At 42.6% G+C, this 17,203-nt stretch overlaps 1 protein-coding gene across 4 annotated transcripts in view; it reads right to left on the bottom strand.

Annotated features, from left to right (window-relative positions):
• Window positions 1-17,203, bottom strand: part of Sptbn1 (spectrin beta, non-erythrocytic 1) — a 239,020-nt gene that overhangs the window by 130,821 nt on the left and 90,996 nt on the right. The window contains exon 1 of one of the 4 annotated variants that reach the window (XM_004668949.2): window positions 5,015-5,148. The exons of 2 other annotated variants lie outside the window; for them this stretch is intronic. In XM_004668949.2, coding sequence (XP_004669006.1) covers window positions 5,015-5,123 — 109 coding nt within the window. In that variant the 5' untranslated portion in view covers window positions 5,124-5,148. Of the gene's footprint in view, window positions 1-5,014; window positions 5,149-17,203 lie in introns of those variants that run through there. One more of the 4 variants, XM_045146797.1, reaches the window with a different exon arrangement.

Here is a 17,203-nt window from a genome sequence, read left to right as displayed (position 1 = left end):
CAAATCCCAAAAGTTTCTGAAATAGGGGAGCTCTTATCAAAGCCTAACTTTAGGGCACTAGTACAACCCTCTAAGAAATCAAAGAAGAGACAAAAACAGGGAAAACACTGGAACTGAGTCCAGACCCCTTTCCAGCACAAGACATGAGAAGAGCACCTGTGGAACAGTTATTCAGAACTGTTCTCAGCTGTCTATAAAGCAGGAAATTTATAGTCCCATTTCTTCATTCCCCTGACCAAAAAAAAAAAAAGTCTTTTCCTCAAAAGATACTATCACTCTCCTTCTCTATGTAAGTACCTACAAGAGCCCTTTCAAGTCTTTCCAAATCTTGTCTTTAAGGACTTGAGCTGAAAGTTGCAGTATTCCCCTGCGATCTGTGCTTTTAGCCCAACCAAATTGAAATCTGAGCATCCTTGCTCACACTAATTTCTATGCCAGCAGCCTGTGGTTCACTGGATCTGAGTGACAAGTTTAGTAGCCATACCTAATGCATACTTTGTGAAACTATAGGGGAAGCATCAAATATGGAGTGAGAAAACCTGTATTCTGATGAGTTAGTGTCATACTGGGTGACCTAAATCCAATTACCTGTTTCTTTATACAAAAGTCAATATTTGTTCCAGAAGCTTACTGGTGCTAAGGAAATGCAAACTCATTTAGAATTTACTAAGTATTGAATCATGTTGAATAGTTTCAATAATCTGTTAAGCATGATGATATATATCAAGGCCAAGTGCTATAACATTAACAATTATTACTTTATTCAGAAAGGATTGATTCACAAATCTGTTAGGAACTAATTCTGAAAAGCAATGATGCTTAATTGGTGAAAGGTTTTGTCTGGTTAGGTTGTTTGTCACAACAGTTATCTAGGGCTTACCAAAACTACAGTATTAGCAGACATATGGATTAAAAAAAGAAAAAAGTTTCATGCTTCATTAAATCCAAAAATGTTCTCATAAATCCTACCTCCCAACCCCCTACCAAAAAAAAAAAATCATTTATCATCAACTTTTTTCAATGCCACAACGGGGAAATATGTGAATGTAGCTTTATTTGAAACCTTAGAAGTAATTTTTTTGTGCATGACAAGAAGGTATTAACCAAAATAGTCTTTCTCTAAGACTTAAAGAATAAAGCAATACAAATATGTAGCTATAGTAAGAAACCAAAAAATTAATTACTTAAAAAAACTTAATAAATGTTATGATACATGAAGATAAATAGCATTATTTATTCCTCAAAAGTTAAGGAATTAGAATAGCCATGCATGGTAGTGGATTCTTGTGATCCCAGCACCTTGAGATGTGAAGGAAGGTAGAAAATTCATGACCAGCTTTAGCTATATAGTAAGTTGGAGGTAAGCTTGGGCATTAGATCCTGTCTCAAAAGACCAACCAACCAAATAAATGAATAAATACACTTTCATTAGTGGGTCAGTGGTAGAATTAAATTTTAAAAATGTTAAGAAATCAAAAGAAAGCTATATTGGAATAACATGAAAATAATGCACTGTTCTAGCCTGAAGTTCATTACTCTCCTTCTATATGCCAAGACAGACAGCTCACCATGCTCTTTCTGGTCAAATTCACTGAGCCAGAAGAGCTGGAGAAAGCACCTGCTTCAGAAGTCAGGTGCTGAGCAGGATGCAAAAAAGACATAAAAAAGACGGGCGTGGTTGTGCATGCCTTTAATCCCAGCACTCAGGAGGCAAAGGTAGGAGGATCACCATGAGTTTGAGGCCACCCTGAGACTCCATAATGAATTCCAGGTCAGCCTGGGCTAGAGTGAGACCCTACCTCAAAAAAACAAAAAAAAAAAACAAAAAACAAAAAAAGAAGACAGAAAAGCTCATTCTGATGCTTTTAACATAGATTCTGCCTGCACTACAACCTCACACCCAGAGCCAAGGATCAGTGCATCAATGCTGGCAAGCAGGGAGATAGGCAGGAGGAAACCTGGTGTGGGCTGTAGCCTGGCCTCTCTGTAAGTTTAACTGCCATGTAGGAGTTGGAAGAGGTGGGGCCATTTAGGGGAATCTTTGAATGCCAAACTAGAGACTGGAATTTCATTTACACAATAGGCACAAGCAACCGTTTCTTAGTGGGAGAGTAAAAAGAATATTCTCCAACAAGGGCAGATGTGAAACTCTGTTACTAGTTTTCTTAACATGAGGCTGAGTTTAGCTGTTCCAACATTTTTTTTCTTGTTTAAAAAGAAAAACATAACAAATGAATGCAACTTTTTAAGACCCATGGCCTGAGGAAAGTGGTATCTTCATCCAGTAGGTGAAAAAATGAAAGAAAAAGAAAGGTGTGTGCTTGTAGGTTAAAAGCCTTCAGAGATTGAAGACCCTTGTACTTCCTCATGGTAAAAATCTTGGAATGATAAAGAACATCCCTATCTCTCAGTTCCTTAAGCCAAAATGAGGTTGTTATTTTTTAAAATCATATTTTATTTACTGGCCCATAAATCTCTACATGTTACTTTATCTACATAGACCTGATTCATTTTAATAAATTTTCTTTAGCTAGAAAAGTAAAACCCATTCTAGGTTCATTTGAGGTATTCTTAGCATCCAACAGAAATACAAAAACAATTTCCACAAAATGACAGCACTCTTGGCTATAGATGCTAAATGAAAAAATTCACATGGGAGCCATAAAAAAACAATAGAGATTTCAAAGATATTTTATTTATTTATTTATTTGACAGAGAAAGAGGGAGAGAAAAAGAGAGAGAATGGGCACACCAGAACCTCCAGCCACTACAAACGAACTCCAGATGCATGAGCCCCCTTGTGCAGCTGGCTAACATGGGCCTGGAGAATCAAACCTGGGTCCTTTCACTTTGCAGGCAAACACTTTAACCCCTAAGCCATCCCTCCAGCCCACAATATAGATTGTTAATAGCCTTTTACCAATATGGGCAATGAGAGCTAGAAAAGGTTACATTCAAGAGTAAACAGGTAGCATTGTTGGCATGTACAAAATTAAATCATCAGATATAATCTATGTTATCCAAAATATGTACTGTCTAAAAGAACTAGAAATACTAGAGTACCACATCAGGGGTAGGGAGCTTAGAAAGGTTTTATCAAAATACTCATATGGCTGTTTAAAACACAATCCATTTTATTTCATAGTAGGCTACTATAAGTAATTAGAATTCTGATGTGATCCATTATATTTGAAAGTTAACTCATCCTTTTCTCAGTTCCTCAGCACTTGTGGTTTTTCTTTTGCAGAAATACCAACACTAAACTTGTGCAACTCTAAACCACAATATTAGAAAGTTATCTGAAGGGAAATTAGAGGACAAAGATCATTTTTTGAAATTTGTGTAATCTACACACAATTTAGAGCCAACCTTTTCTGAAGGGATTTCTCTGAGAAAAACACAAGAGGTACAAACATCTGAAGTCCTTGAGTGATTTTTCTTTTTTAATTGTAAAGGTTTCCTTGCCCTGAGAGGACAGTTAAAGACACTTCCTGTGTGTATGCTCCACCCTGCTCACTGAGCAGTTTATAAGCACCCTTAACTCTTTCAGAATAACAGTTTTTTGTCATGGGTGGACCTGGAAGGGCATTCCATTTTTTAGTATTTTCTCCTGTCTACTGTTTTTTGTTTTTGTTTTTTTTTTTCTTTTTCCCTGAGACTCCAAGGCATGGGTAAACTAGAAGGTAGTGATGAGTTTTCTGATAGAGGCTCCCCCACTCAGTACTTTCTCCTTGGTGCAATGACACCATGAAGTAGAACCTGGCCAAACTTCACATTGTGAATTCCTCAGACCCTAACAGACAGAGGATGGAAATTTTTATGCTTATATTTCACCACTTGCAAGCTCTCTCACCTGTTTTCAAAAAAGCAAATTCCTTCAAGGATAGAAGGGGACTCTACCAAAGATTTGTAACCATTTATTGGCGCTTACTGTCCCAGGAATTCAGCACTGCTTAGTAAATGTTTAAAATCACATCCTGTTCTGCCAGTTGTTTTCCAAAAGAGTGTTATTACTGTCAACTACTTCACAAGACAAGTAAACCAATGAGTGAAATATATCCCCTTCCTCCTTCCCAGTGAAAACATACTAGGACTCAGCTCCTTCCTTCCTCCTCCTCACAGGAACCACATTTATGCCAGGGTTAAAATAAGAAACAGTCTTTGAATACTACCCTTTTACAGTACTCAGCCATTCCCAGCTTATTAACTGATTTCAGGGCTCTGCTTTCAATTACGAACATTGTCTCATGTCAAGGCTGAGGCGCTGGTCAGGCACTGCTGGCTGGTCAGCAACAGCCTAGGGCTGCAGGCGGAAGAAATATTCAACATACTTCTGCTCACATAGAATCCTGCTCTCCATAAAAAAATATGTGCAGTAAAATATTAGATGCATTCAATCATTTGAACATGATACAGACCCCCCCCGCAAAAAAAAAGCCTGTAATTGATCCAACTAACCTAACCCATAGCACCAAAATGACAGTAAGTAGCTTTTATTATAAATTACACAGACCGCCAAATTGGTGGGAAAACTGTCCCCTAACACAATACATCAGGAGTTAAATTTAAGCTTCAGAATAAAAATTGTAATTAACCAAGGCTGAGGAACAAAAAGACCACTCCCTCCTCCCCTTTGCTATTGTTCTAAAGGGCTGGGTTTTGAGGGTTAATGCACTTTTACAACTTACGGCTGGCAGAGGCAAGATGCTGGGCGCTGGGAGTCAGAGGAAACCGGGAACCAAATACCTGCATACTAATAGATCTATTAGCATTAAGCTACTGAGATGGGTGTGGGGGGAAGACAGTGAATATCTGACAACCCAGAGCTTGGAACCAAAAGATACTAGAGAGGAAGTCTAATTAAAGTAGTTAATTCGTCCATGGGATGCTCCCAGGCAACCTGAGACTTTGGGGCCAGGCATGGGGCTGCTATCTTCATTTGATCACGTACCCTATGGCAGAAATAACGTCTTAGAACCTCGGCAGCATTACTGTGAGGCAGGCTGGGCCTTACCTTGGAGCTGTTTGAATCTCCCTTCCAGCTGGTTGTAGTTGTAAGGCACCTGCCCAGTGTAGGCCGGAGACAGCGGCCCGGAGAGGCTGGACGTCCTCTGCAATTCCATTATGACCCGCGCAACGCCCCAGCAGAAATCCCTCTCAGGCCCCCGCCAACCCCCATGCACCTCCGAGCAGCTTCCGCGAGGCTGGCTCCCGCCCCGACGAGAAGGGCTGGACCTCAGGCCAGCCGCGTTCCGGCCGGTCGGAAATGGGTGGTGCGGGTGAGCTGATAGGAAGTTGGCTGCAGCGTCCACCTTAGCCCCGCGAGGAGGTACCAGCCAGGCGTCCAATTCCTCCTCGTGGCTGTCCTTCCTCGCTTGGCCCAGGCCTGGAAGTGCAGATGAACTCTGCTGAGAAAGGCGTGGAGGGAGAAGAAAGGCGGCACAGTCCCCCTGGAAAAGGCTTTGAATGCGGCCGGTGCGCAGCCCGCCGCGGAGGCCGAGCCCGGGGGCTCGCGGGAGCCGCGCTCACACCTCCAGCAGGCGGCCGGTTAGGAATTCAATCCGACTCGCAGGAGCCTGGCGGTGATGTCACCTGATTAGCATAACAGCACGGGAGGAGTCGCAGGCGATACCGCGAGGAGGGGGCGCCCCGGCTGCGGCGGTCCTCGGAGCCCCTCCGGGACGGAGGCCCGAGCCCGAGCCCCAGCCCCAGGCGGAGCAGGGCCGCGGCCGGCCGGGACCGCGGGCGCACCTGGGCGCGCGGTTCTGCGCGGGCGGCGACCCCGGGCCGCGACCCAGCCCGGCGCCACGTCCAGTCACACAAAGTCGGTGCGGGCGCCAGGCAGGGCCCGACCGGGAGCGACGTGAGCCCGGGCCCGCAGTGCAGTCTCGGCGGGCCGGGGCCGTCGCAGGAGCTAAGCTGGAGGTTTTCTGAGGTGACGCTGGCCCTGTAACAGGAACTCCGCGCAACGAAGACCCGTCCGAGAACGCGGTTGCGGTGCATTGTGGGAGAAAGGTGCACAGGTAAACACCGCCAGGATCTCTGACCTGAGCGGCGGGTGGAGACAGGAGTACAGAAATTACCCTCGAATCCTTACTGCATTTGTTAACCGAGGACTCAGATCTTTTGGTTCTCAATTTTAATTTTTTTTTTTTATTTATTTGAGAGCGACAGACACAGAGAGAAAGACAGATAGAGGGAGAGAGAGAATGGGCGCGCCAGGGCTTCCAGCCTCTGCAAACGAACTCCAGACGCGTGCGCCCCCTTGTGCATCTGGCTAACGTGGGACCTGGGGAACCGAGCCTCGAACCGGGGTCCTTAGGCGTCACAGGCAAGCGCTTAACCGCTAAGCCATCTCTCCAGCCCTAGTTCTCAATTTTAAAACTCTGGTGGCTTCTTCTCACCCAAATCTATTAAAAAACCTTGTATTTAGAAAATAACGTGACCAAAATGTCTGTAATCCAGCAGGTTAACCCAGTCTGGTCTACACAGTAAGTTACAGGCCAGCGGATCCCAGTCTACACTAAAGAGGTGTACCCAGGCCCGGGTTCATGTTAGTCCTCAGGGCACCTTAATTCAAAGGGCTGCATCTTGCCCAGGGCTATACTTAAAGCCCGAAAAATGCTCAGATCTGAATAATCAATCCTCACTCCTTCCAACCACAGAACTGTGTTTTTATTTGAGAGAGAGAGAGAGATGCGTCAGGGCCTCTAGCCAATGAAAGAAAGAACTCCAGATGAATGTTCCACCATGTGCATCTGGCTTTACGTGGTACAAAGTCCTTAGGTTTTCCAGGCAAGCACCTTCACCGCTAAGCCATCTCTCCAGCCCCAAAAACATTTTTATCCAAGATGTGCAGCATATTCTAAAGCCCTCCTACCTCTGTCAATTCACAATGCTAACCAGAAGTTGAGAAGGTAGCAAGACATGGATCTTAGAAGGAAGAAGCACTCACTAGACCTGAGTTAGAAAAAAATAACTGCTTCATTATTAAATATACTTATGAAACAATAAGTCAGTCTCTAAGTGTCCAGATATGGCACAGAAAATGAGACTACAAACTAATCTGCCAATTTATAACATCTTTAACCTGTGAGTCACCACTCAGTTCTCCTTGCAGCTCCTTCTGGTAAAGTACAGAGGTTTTCTAATTAGCCAGGTTATTACAGTGTGATGGTAGAGGTAGAGACTAATGTAGTCAGAATCAATCCTAAAGAACTGACACCCGAAGAACAAACTAGGCAATGTGAACACAACCAAATTTATTAGAAAGGCAAGTTTTGAGACTGAGGAAGGGCTTAGTAACCCCAAAGGAATAGGAGGTGAGAAACGGACATCCATTAGGTATGATGGGGTCGAGAATAATGGATTGACAGAACTCTGAAAGCTCACCTGACCATAGCTAACTCAGCAGTAGGAGAAGGTAAAAGAAGACCATTAGACTTTTTTTTTTTAATTGTCAACCCAGTTGCCTTTACACTATTCAGCATATGCAAGGCACACTATGGAATGTTGTAGAGGATTCAAAGATGACTGGGAGAGGTGCTACCAAAAGGTATGGGACAAAGTACACAGAAACAGTTAAATACCAAAAGAATACAAGAAGCGTTCAGGAAACATCTGCCAAGGAAGGCTAGTGGGAAACATTCCAGGAGACAATGGCATTTTGACCTGGCCCTGAAATACAGTTAGACTGTCAATAAGCTAGAGAAGGAGAATCTTCCTCACTCAGTTGACAGATGATCAGACTAACCAGTGTTGCAATGCAGCTAGATAGCTGAAGCAAGGAGGTACTATCAATCTGGGTAGGAAGCCATGAAAAGCAGGTTAGAACTAAGCATGGGCTAGCAACTGTTGAAGACTTTGGAACCAGGGGAAGATATGGTCTGTCAGGACTGGGCTCTAGCCTTGATTAATCTAGTTGATAAGAAACACTGAGGGCAGTGACATCAATTGTGTGGTTACTGCCATTGTCCTGGTCAAGGAACCAATTAAGGTGTGCCAACAGGAATGAAGAAATGGACTGATTTAATTTATAGGACTCTGGTAACCAAATATACATGTTCAAAGGACAGGATCCGGAAAGACTGAGCATTAAGAGGTAGCTGGGGGTATAAAGAAGGAATGAACATTTCCTTCTAGACAGAATGACTCTGAGTCACCTGCAACACCACCAGGTGACATGTCCAGAGCTTTCAGGAGTGGGGAACTAGAGGTCAAAGCTGAACATACAGTCCAGGGCACAGAAGGGGCAGATAAGAGTACTGGAGTTCAATCTAAGAAGAGAGAAATAAGGCAAAATGCTAAGCAGAGCCCTGAAAGATCTGAATTTGGGAACAAATAGAAAAGAAGAACCAGTGGAGGACTGGAGTGATAGCTCAGGGACACAGCATTCTTTTAGCATGTGCTAAGCCCTCAAATCCATCTCCAACACAGCAAAAATTTAAAAATAAAAACAAAAATTAACACAAACACCCCAAGGGAGTTGTGGAATGAAAATTCAATAGAAGAGAGACACTCAAGAGGGAAGGTAGATAGCATCACATGCTGCAAAGAAACTTGGAAGTCAGAGAGAAGGTGAAGGGGGTGGGAATTGGGTCAATGTGTTAATAATAGCAATAAAGCCGGGCGTGGTGGCGCACGCCTTTAATCCCAGCACTCTCCCAGCACTGGGGAGGCAGAGGTAGGAGAATCATCGTGAGTTCAAGGCCACCCTGAGACTACAGAGTTAATTCCAGGTCAGCCTGGACCAGAGTGAGACCCTACTTCAAAAAACCAAAATAATAATAATAATAATAATAGCAATAAAATAAAATAAAAAAGATTACCAGAATTAGAGAATAAGGAAAAAGAAGAGGTGGTGAAGACAATTAGATAGAGGGTATAGAACCACAGGAAGGGATTTGGGCAGGGCAAAGGGTTCAGCTAGCCTAAATTGGCGTAAGTAGAAAATGCCAGTAAGAGAACAGCTCCAAGGTACAGGTGGAGCCAATAGCATTATTTTTGGGCAGGAGAAGGATAAAGACATCCTAAAGAGAAAAGTAGAGCAAACGACCAAGGGTCCTATCTAGGGTTCTATTTACAGTGATCTTGGAAAAAGAATCCCAAAGACACTGCATATGCAGAAACACTGGCATGTGAAATGAGCACTAAAAAAGAAGATGGTTTTCAGAAAGCTTAGTTAACCAGATTCTATAGTAACAGACCTTGCAATTTTGGCTTACCTCCTCGATTTTTTTTTCCCTAATCTAAAAACTACTATCCTTCATCCAGATCAGGGGGCCAACTAATAAATGGTTGACCTGCCTTTGAGCTATCCCCAGATTCCAAAGTATAGATGATAGACTGGCAAGTAGCTTCAAAAACAAGGCAAATTGGAGCTGGAGAGATGGCTTAGCGGTTAAGACATTTGCCTGCAAAGCCAAAGGACCCAGGTTCTATTCCCAGGACCCACGTTACCCAGATGCAAAAGAGGGTGCACATGCCTGGAGTTTTTTGCAGTGGCTGGAGGCCCTGGCACACCCATTTTCTCTCTTTCTGTCAAATAAACATTTATGTGTGTTTGTATCCACACACACACACACACACACACACACACACACACACATACACAAACATACATATATGGCAAATGAAGCCCCCACATATCTGGCACAATGTAAAATAAAGGTATAACCAGGCACCTCTGGTGATCTGTGGACAGAAAAAATTAGAAGCACCAGGGGATGATGGATGGGCATCTTCTACTTGGGCTCACCCTGACTTCTGAGTGCCACCAAGAAGCTTCATAAACTTTGAACATGTGATTCTAAACTTCCCAGGACCTTATAATTCTTGGCCATAAATTAACCCTAAAAATTCCTACAGATCCTAATGTATATTTGTGACCTTGGTCCCTGTGCTTCCAGTTATCATCAGTCTCCACATAAATTGGTCATCATAATCATCATCATACTTTGTAACTTTGACATACGTTTTATTAAATGACTAACTGAAGTAGGTATTGTCTCCTTGTGCTTTGCTTGCCCAGGCTTCCTGGCTGGCGAGTAGCAGAGGCAACAGGTCTACGCCAAGATCACCAACTCCAGTGTTCTCTGTTTCTGGGCTTAAAGCTAGTTTATTAAGTTCCAAGTAAAGATTTCTAAAAATTTCTGAAAAGCTAAAAAGCTGGTTAAGTAGTACCAATGTAACCCTAAAACCCAAGTACACCTTCACAACAAGCCTCTACAACATTTAATTTAGGTCAGAATTAGGCTATTTCACACAAAAACGTGCTCTAAGGGCTCTGTGATTGTGAATGGACTTTGTTTAATTTTAGATTTTGCCCTCTTATACTGATAGATCTGTATACTATGATTCTGTAAGATTTAGCATGAGAGGGTGAAAGAGTGAGATTAAGCCTGTTTGTTCTAAGAGCCTTTTTACATAGTCTTAGGGAAGGGAAGACAAATGTTTTCCTGCATTAAGCGGAAAGGGTAAACTTTGGAGGTTTATTTCCTAAACATCCAAACAATAACACAACTGAAATGTCTGGGAGAGAATGACCAACATGCTAAAATGTGATGGGACTTCGACACATTCATTCTCAATACCTGAAAACACCATCTCTGGAGCTGGGAAAGAAGTGGTGGGAATAAGAAAACAACAAGGTTTCAGATGTAAACTGCTTCCCAAATTCCCTGACACTTTCCCTGGTTTATTTCCAGATTTTTTTTTTTGAGACAAGGTTGTACTCTATAGCCCAGGCTAGCCTACAGCTTAAGGTGATCCTCATGCCTCTGTCTCCTAAATGCTGAGATTATACTGCTCCCACTGCTTTTCACTATTCATCACTGTCCAATCCAGATAACTTCTCCAGAGCATCTCCTTTTAGGAAACCAAAATACTTCTACTAAAATAACTTTCCACTAGCATGTGGGATAGAGGACACCACCCATGTACCCTCCACAAGGCATTACTTTACCTCTCTGACCCATCTAGGAGCAACCTGACTGACTACCTCTTTTATTCTGATTTGTAACTGTGGTCATTCTTCTTTCTACCCTAATGTCTATAAATAGCCTTCTGCCCCCAACCACCTTGTTGCCACCATCTTTTCTCCCCCAAAGTCTGCCTCAACATACATCTTCTATAAGTATCTATACCTGCTTCAATGGAAGTTTCCCTACGTAGGAGAAAAGTCAAACAACTAAGCATACGACCATGAGACCCGGAGGGGGAAATGATATGGAGCCTCCTTTCTTCTTCAAAAGAACAATTTTCAAACTTTTACTCTTACCAGCATAACGTATTTGACACACACATCTCTCTGGCACTGTACCTGCCTGCAATGCTCTAGGTTTCTATACTCCCCAATGGCACTTTGCACTCAAAGACCACAGACTGACATCCTAGCAGCCCTTCCCCTCATCATCCACACTACTCCTGGAAGATCAGAGGTAAGACCTCACTCTACTTGCCCACAGAGTAGTGACCACATGAGCCTTATAGTCAGGGTTTGGGCATAAACAGCTAGAGGAAGAAAGGTGAGTCAAAGTAGTGTTGAAATATAGGAAGCAGCCTTAGCCACTTTCCAACCTTGTGGTTCTCTGTTCCTTTAAAAATGGCAAAATAATGGGATGAGGGTTGATCTATAAATTGAGATAACTGTACTTAAAGATCCTAGGAGCCATGATTACCATATCTGTAGACTTAACTCCTAATCAGAGAAATATCAAAACTTCATTTTATTCTACTTTTGGCCACCTCTTACTTCACCATGAAAGCTACTGGTATTTCAGCCTAGTACCTAACTCAAGCTAGGTAATCACTCTACCACTGAAGTATACTCCCATCCCTCTTTTTACTTATTATTTTGAGACAAGCTGGCCTTGAGCTCACTCTATTCCAGACAGGTGCTGATTTGTGATCCGCCTTCCTTCCAACTAGTTGACATTATAAAGTCTACAATACTACACCTGGATCTCTTCCTCATTTTGATGTGAAGTATTGTGGAAATATATTTTATAGATATGAATTCTAAGGCCCTTCCTGGCCCTAGTGGTCTTTGGGTGAATCCTCCAAGCTAGCAACTCAGCTCTGGCTCATAGTACTAACTAGATGGGGATTTGGACAAGGACATTTCTATATTTCTTTTTTTCCACACAAGCTGGTCTCAAATTTGATATGCAGCTGAGAATGACCTTCAACTGCTATTCCTCCTGCCTCTATCTCTGGAATGCTGGTATTACAGGCATGCCTAGTTTTATATTAAAATAACTTTATACATGCTAAATAAGCACTCTGCTAGCTAAGCTATATTCCCAGTCCAGGATAAGGATATTTCTAAATGGCAAGACCAGCCCTCAGTGGACAAGTACTCATATCTCATCCTCTTCTCTTTAACTCCCCATCATATATCATACACTTGGGAAAGTCACATTTTATAGCTAGAAAGCAGTAACAGCGAAGAAAGCATGAACACATTATGCACTATTGTTAATTACAAAAGGCCTATATTTTGAGAAAGGCCAGAGTTTATTTGGGCTGGTGCTATCAGATTTAGAATATTAGGACTTAAGATAAGTATAAGAAAAATTGAAGGAAAAATGAAGAGTATTTTTACTATATCTATAGCAATGACTAGTTGTTCCTTGGAGAATATGGTCTCAGTCTCTCACATATGTGTGCATACACACTCTCCCTCCCTCTCCTCCTCCTGTCCTCCCTCCAAATCCTCTTTGTGTTGTGTGTGTGTTTTATCTAAATAGTCACATCAGAACTGAATACATAGCACCTGACACTTCTGCAGAGCAAAACAGTAAGTGTCTCCAGTAACAAGCACTCAAGGTTCTGGGGAAGGAATGCAGTTTACTGAACCTTCTAACCCAGCCAAACTTATTCTAGCATTTATGTGCCATGTTTTCTGTGCAAAGCTTCCTTATTTGGGCAAAAGAACACCCCAGTTCAGAGACACCACCTTTGGCAAACAGGTATTGCTATGCTAGTGAATGTATTACCAGCTGAAGCTAGGACTGGGCCTCTCCCCTACAGGTAGTAGTTTAAAGGAAAAGAGCATCTGAGGAATGCAAGTGGGGCCAGGCCTGCTCTTGCCCAGGATTTTTAGTTGTTTTCTACCTCCAACGCAGGGAGAAAAGACTGATACACACTGGAGTTCAGAGATGTGAAGCCAGAGCTTTAGGAGGAGTTGGACTGGGCAGAAGACAATGTTCTCTGGGTACCATAACTTGAGGGAAACTAATGGGAAGGAAGGAAATCAAATCTGTTATAGAAGTAAGCTTTTAGAACCTGCCCTTGGGCATTCACACTCATGTTATCTTTCCTTGGAACTCTGTACAGAGAAAGGTAAGGAAACCAAGTTGTTTAAGCAAATGGAAAAAGAGGGAAGAAGGATGATGGGGGAGACAAACCTTATCATCAAGACAGACCTATATTTCTTGGTCTATAGATAGCTCAAGTAAACCAACCCATCCCGTCTATTTTCTCAGCTGTTCCCCCCTCCCCGCCATTTCTTGAGCATAGCCCATCCATACCAGAGCTTTCTTTTCTGCAGGCACTTTCAGCCTGGGGACAATAAGACTGGTGGACACACATACAAAGGTGTTATTCACAAATGACCAGCCAGACCAATGTGCCAACAGGTGTTATGGTGGCATGTCTTTTATGGTGGAAAGTAATTGCTCCCTGATTGGATTTGAAATCCAGTCCATGGGAGAGAATTCATGTTTGGTTCTGAAAACCTAATCAAAAACCTATGGCTGGAGAGATCATAAGCCCTAGTGGGAAAACTGCATTTGGCTAAAAAGATATAGTATGACCACCAAAATCTCCTCTAAGTACTTAGGTTTATGCCCGTATATTAATTCTACTCTCATTTTTGGTTAGAGAAGCAGTGACCATTGTGGACATTAAAAACTCATCAAAGTGCTGAGAGGAAGAGACAGTGAGTGGCCAACATTAAATGAGACATCTCTAGCAAATCCTCCAAGACTAAGGGACCATTTCAGAAGAGGTGGGAGAAAGAATGTAAGAACCAGGGAAAGAGGAGTACTTCCCAATACTGTCTTCGAGACAAAATGGCCATGCCATTTATGACCTCCCAGTGGCTGACACTATCTACACAAGACCTGCATAATAGGAGGGGGAAAATAATGACATAAAAATAGACTACCCTGAGACTACACAGTGAATTCCAGGTCAGCCTGAGCTAGAATGAGATCCTACCTAGAAAAACAAACAAACGAACAAACAGAAAATGAAACCTGAGGATCCAGGTTCAACTCCTCAGAACCCACAGAAGCCAGATGCACAAGGTGGCACATGTGTCTGGAGTTCACTTGCAGTAGCTAGAGGCCTTGGCACACCCATTCTCAAATGAATATTAAAAAAAAAAATAGAACAGGGACTAGCTGAAAGAAGAATGGGTTAGTTAGGTGATAGGGAGGGAAGACAAAGGAGGGTGATGGGAGGGGATTATGTATGATCATGATATACTGTGTATATGTATGAAGGCTGTCAATAAACAGTTTAAAAAACAATCTTTAAAAAAAGATGTTAGCCATCCAAATGACAGATGAGTGACAGTTCTAATAAAAATCAGTTCAAATAAATGTACACCTGTATTTCTCTACTTGGCTGGGAAATAACAGAGCAGAGAAAAGCTTTTTTCACAGGATACTATCCATGCCTATATCACTGTACCTGTGTGATTTTAATGCTGCTTCTACCCAAATCCTCAAGTATGAGTTACTGTATTTACTAAGTGGGGATGAGGGGTTGTTATGTGTTAGACTTTGAAAAACAGACTCAGTTGCAAGGACAGGGAAGAACTTGGGCAGCCCTGGTGTGTTAGGATGTGAAATATTTTCAGAGTGCATTTATTTCTTCCTCTTCAGCACCTGAATTTCTGAGAATCCCTCACTGAGATAGTACAACTTCCTTCCCATAGGACTTTGCTAGGCAACACAGGCCCTAAATAATTCATGGATGGCCCTGTCACACAGGAGAGTGAAGGCTCGCCAGCTGCCTATTAAATGGGAGGCAGGCTCCAAGTTTACTGTAAAGAAGTAAATACTATCAGCTACTCCTGAGATTGCCTGAAAAATATACAACCTCCCCACTTCTTTTTCCTTCTCCCCCCCCCCCATTTTAAGCCAGTATATTTCCTTGTGATAACGTCAATGAAAATGACTTTTACTTGAAGGAAGATATGTCCTCAAGCACATACGTGGGGGAAAAATGATGCCTTCAAATAAGTATATGGTCAGGACGTCAATCCTCATATTCAGGACACTGAGACACCAGGTTTAAGACATGTGCTCAATAAATACCAGTCCTTCCCTTCTACCTGCCCCTCTACTCTAACCAAATCACTCAGCATCCCACCGCCTATGTGGGGCTTTCCAAGCCTCTGCTCCTGCTGCTTCTTCTCTGAGTCTACATTCCATCAATCTTTTATTATTTTTACTGACAAATTTCATAATTATAGACAATAAAGCATGATAATTCCCTCCCCTTGCCCACATTCCCCTTCACAAATCCATCAGTCCATCAATCTTAAAAGCCCTGTTCAAAACCTTCTCTTCTCCAGGAATTGTGATGTTGGCCCCTTCTCAGAAACCAGACACCAATACCCTCAGCCTCCCTGTCTGGCACCTATCACACATGGTCTTAGAGTACTGCTTATCTCTTCTTGTGCACCAGTCTTATCTACTTAATTACAATAATGGAAGTCCAATAATTATAGACTTAAGAAAAACAAAATGTGGAGTCCATTCTCAGCTTTTGATACTGGCTGTGTGACCATCAGCTAGACTTCTAGCTTGCCTGATAGTCTTCCTGTGTTGTTCCACCTTAGGTAACACTCCAGTCCATACTTTAATCCTTAACATTTTGTGTATGTGTATGCATGCTCATGTTTGTGGGCACATGTGTGTGCAGGTGTGCATGCATATGGAGGTCATAGTTAATGTCAGATGCCCTTCTATGGCTACCTTTTTTTTTCAAGGTAGTGTCTTGATAACTCAGGCTGATCTAGAATTTATAGCAGTCTCAGGGTGGCCTCAAACTTACAGTGATCCTCCTACCTCTGCCTCCTGAGTCCTGGGATTAAAGGTGTGTGCTACTGCGCCTGTTCTCTACCTTAATGTTTTTGAGAAGGGATCTTTCACTGTATCTGTAGTGCACCCATCCCACTAATCTAGCAACCAGTAAGCCTTAGGAAATCACTATCTCCACCTCCCCAGTGCTGGAATTACAGGCATGCACTACCACACCCAGCCTTTTACATGTGTACCAAAGATCTGAATTCAGGTACTCATGCCTGTGCAGTAGGCACTGTACCCACTGAACCACCTCTTCAGTCCTGTCTTTTACAACTGGAAGATGAGAGGCAGAACTTGTGATAGGTGTCAGAAGTTCCCTTTCAAAATTCACTTACCTAAGCCAACCATCTCATTTATGGGTAAGAAAAATAAGGAATGGAGCTGCGTGTTCAGAAATACAAAATCAGTTACTGGCATACTGAAGGTTACCTTCTGAATTCCTGCTGCCTCATTAATTTCTAGGGTAAGCATAAAGACACAGAGAGCTGAGGAGAGATAAAGGAAGGGACATGGATTTTTTTATGCTTTTCCATCAATGAAGTGGGCCCACAGTTTGAAATTGCAGAAAGCTCATCCTAATCCCACAGATCCAACCAAAATTTATACTAATAGATAATCTCAGTGACTAATAATCTTTCTGTGTTCTTTGTTGATCGACTTGAGCCAGCTCAGAGACTGGGATCCCAAATTATGGTACTGGCAGCTTCTGTTCCATCCTTTTTAACTGAGTCCAGAACTGAGCACATGGGCCCTGTAGTTTCTTATGACTATTATAGCCTGTGCTGGGAGTAGCCCTTCAGAAGGCATCCTCCCACTTCCTGTGCAGTTCTAGGAGCAAAGGCCTCATGCATGCTGAACAAGTGTTCTACCACTAAGCAATACCTTCAGCTCTGTTTTTCCTTTTTTCCTTTTTTTTTTTTTTTTTGTTTGTTTTTCAAGGTAGGGTCTCACTCTAGCCCAGGCTGACCTGGGACTCACTATGGAGTGTCAGGGTGGCCTTGAACTCACCGCAATCCTCCTACCTCTGCCTCCCGTGTGCTGGGATTAAAGATGTGTGCCACCATACCCGGCTCTTATTTATTTATTTTTTAAGGCAATGC

This window comes from Jaculus jaculus, chromosome 4 (genome assembly GCF_020740685.1).
Source record: "Jaculus jaculus isolate mJacJac1 chromosome 4, mJacJac1.mat.Y.cur, whole genome shotgun sequence".
Taxonomy (NCBI): Eukaryota; Metazoa; Chordata; class Mammalia; order Rodentia; family Dipodidae; genus Jaculus; species Jaculus jaculus.
Note: the sequence above shows the minus strand (reverse complement) of the source record. Positions and strands in the feature narration are given on the sequence as shown.